The sequence below is a fragment of the Centruroides sculpturatus genome, unplaced genomic scaffold, assembly GCF_000671375.1.
Source record: "Centruroides sculpturatus isolate CEXI.00-Female unplaced genomic scaffold, Cexi_2.0 scaffold1372, whole genome shotgun sequence".
NCBI lineage: Eukaryota > Metazoa > Arthropoda > Arachnida > Scorpiones > Buthidae > Centruroides > Centruroides sculpturatus.
In genome coordinates this window covers 13,662-16,468 of record NW_019385638.1, presented here as the reverse complement: position 1 = coordinate 16,468, position 2,807 = coordinate 13,662, and the positions used below count along the sequence as shown (strand labels likewise).

Below are 2,807 nucleotides of genomic sequence, written 5' to 3'. Positions count from 1 at the left end.
ATTTATAAAAACGTTTTATTCTTCTTATTAATCTCAAGAACAAATTCATAGATAGACGAAAATCGAAATCAGATATGGAAAGCTTAGGAAATAAAGACCACGATTAATTTTTAAATTAAAATATCATTAAAATTTAAGCCTGGAATTGTCAATATACGTCACGATAAATAATTAAGATTTTTAATTAATAAAGTTTAATTAAAGGCATATTTTTGAAATTGCTCTTTCACATGCAAAATTGTAACTAAAACAATTTTAAATTAAATATTTTTTTTGGGAGCTATGTATATGAATTTCGAAAATAAATAATGAATTTTGAATATTTTCTCTCAGAAGTTTAAAAAATGTAAATATGCAAAATCAAAAATAATATGCATTACCTGAAATTTATGCAGTAGAATTTCTTAGTTAAATTAATTATAAAAGCATTTAAAATATTTAATATTTACGAAAAAATTCTCTATTGTTTAGCTTGAAAACGGTTTGTTATTTGCAATTTACAAGTGTTATTCTTTTCAAGTGTCAAAATGTAAGCCGCCTACGACAAAGTGTTTGATGTGCGGTTTACATATGCAGGTTTTACCAACTACGAATTCAAGTAGGAATTATATATAAATATTTTAATTGCATCTACGAATATTTATTTAGAGATTTTATTCCATTTATAATTTAGGGGTAAAAGTGTAACAGAATTTAAAATATACTAATTACAAAATTATCGTATTTGAATTTCCAAATTCAAAATAAAAAAGCAATTTATAATTTAATTTCTTTTACTTGGAAATTAAGCCAGACTGCAATTGTTGATCATCTTTTAATTTTAACAGAATCACCTGACTTCCGATCCGGACCGGAAGTTTGTTCGTGGTTAATTGGGTGAGTCTGTCCGTAATTTTTTTCATATCTGATCTCGATTTTTACCTATCTAACTTCGTTCTTGGGTTTAACAGGTTAAGCAGACATCAAACAGACCAACGACAGTCGGAAATTTGAATATTTAGAAACAGAAAAATTTAGAAAAAACATCAGCATTTTACACACACATTTATTAAAGTTAAAACAGATGAAATATCGTACATTCCATTCCCATATGACGTAGCAGCTAAAAGTTTACATAAGTGGAATCGCGAGGTTGATCGAATAGTTGAAGACACGTCAGTGCTCGTGACAGTTTTAAATTACGAATTCTCTTCCAGGTTTCCAGCAGGAAGTAAAAGCATCATGAAGACCTTTTTGTTGCTAGTTTTAGTTTTAAGTACGTATTTCTTTTAAATATAAATTAGTAAAATTAGTTTTTTTTTCCCCAAATGGTTTGGTTGGGAGGATGAATTTACTCTAAAACTGATTTTATTAGAGAAATAGAAAGAAACGTTTTACTGAAAATTTCTCACAACAAAAATATTTGTTTATATTAAATATACTGTAAAAAAACAAAATATTAAAGACTAATGCGAATAAATTATTCTTGTTATCTTCTTTGTCGTCCACTTTCATCACCGAAACATCACTGTCTTTAATGTTTTGTATTTTTACAATGCAGTTCATACTCGTATAAATATATTCTGTACTGGATATTTCTGAATTTTTCTATACAATGTAAAAAATATTTGTTTTTAAATTGTACAGTACCTTATTTTTAAGGTTTGAAACTGCCACAAAGTCTCTGTCAACTGTGGAATTTAGTAAACCTTCTAGACCCGACTTTGGATTTAAAAATTGTTCGTATTCCCACTTCGGATGACATATTTCAACAGTTGGAAGATGCTAAGAATGTGAGTAAAAAAGTCATAACTAACACAATTAAAACAATAGTACGTGATATATTGCTTCAATGTGCGGTATAGTAATTATATAAGTCTTTGTTTATTTTTGTTATTTCCGTAGCTAAAACATTTAGGTACTAAATATCATATAAACAGTTATAAAAGTTATAACATGTATAATATTAATAGAGTTTAAAATAACGTTGTAAGAAGTTCGAGTCCGAGGTCTTCCTCTCCACCAAATAATTAGCTGAGATGTTATCAGAATTCATAAACTAATAAACTGGCTGAAAAATATGGCATACTTAGAATATGTGTATTATGGTTCGTTGGAAAATCACCTTACGACCCGAACTATAATATTCATTTCTTTATTAACAAGTATATACAGGTTGCACGTTCAGAATGATAGAGATGTCTTCGTAGCGCGTGCAAACTGTATCGCAATATTTGTAATATGCATCTCTTTCTGGGCTTCTTTTATTTCTTTACCTCCCTATCCTCTTTATAAGGCATTTTGCAAAACTAACGACTGTGCAATACTGAGTTAGGCCAGTAGTTGTCACTTAGTCCAACTCTATGGGGACTTCTGACTAATTTGTTAATTATGCCTAACGCTGAATTGACCATCCATTTAAAAGAAAACCGATCCTTCCAAGCAGAAAACAAAATCGTTTTGTCTTCGACGTCTTTTGTTAAGGCTACTTGACAATATTTATACTAATTTATATTATTATTAGTGCCTAAAGATCCTACTTTTTTCAAGAAATCTGTTAAGTAATAGAGAGGTTGAGGCGCACATATTTAGCCCAAAACGTGTACAGGTAACGGGTGAGCGCCGCCATCTGGCAGTTCTGGACCGTCGATAGTGGCGTTTGCTACGTGTAGCTTGGTGAGTACATGATCGGCTTAAACGTTTTCATTTTTTTCGTGTTTGGGGTTAAAATTATGATTTATTTTATTAAAATAACGATTATTTAAGCATTTATGAATAACATTGTAAAGAAACAGACGATTTTAATCCAAAAGTCCTTATACCACGGC

At 29.6% G+C, this 2,807-nt stretch overlaps 1 protein-coding gene across 1 annotated transcript in view; it reads left to right on the top strand.

Annotated features, from left to right (window-relative positions):
- Positions 1-1,218: 1,218 nt before the first annotated feature.
- The window catches only part of LOC111640796, a gene marked incomplete at its 3' end in the record, with an annotated part of 15,228 nt that continues 13,639 nt past the window's right edge, over positions 1,219-2,807 (top strand). The window contains exons 1-2 of the mRNA XM_023386856.1: positions 1,219-1,255; positions 1,642-1,772. Coding sequence (XP_023242624.1) covers positions 1,222-1,255; positions 1,642-1,772 — 165 coding nt within the window. The remainder of the gene's footprint in view (positions 1,256-1,641; positions 1,773-2,807) is intronic.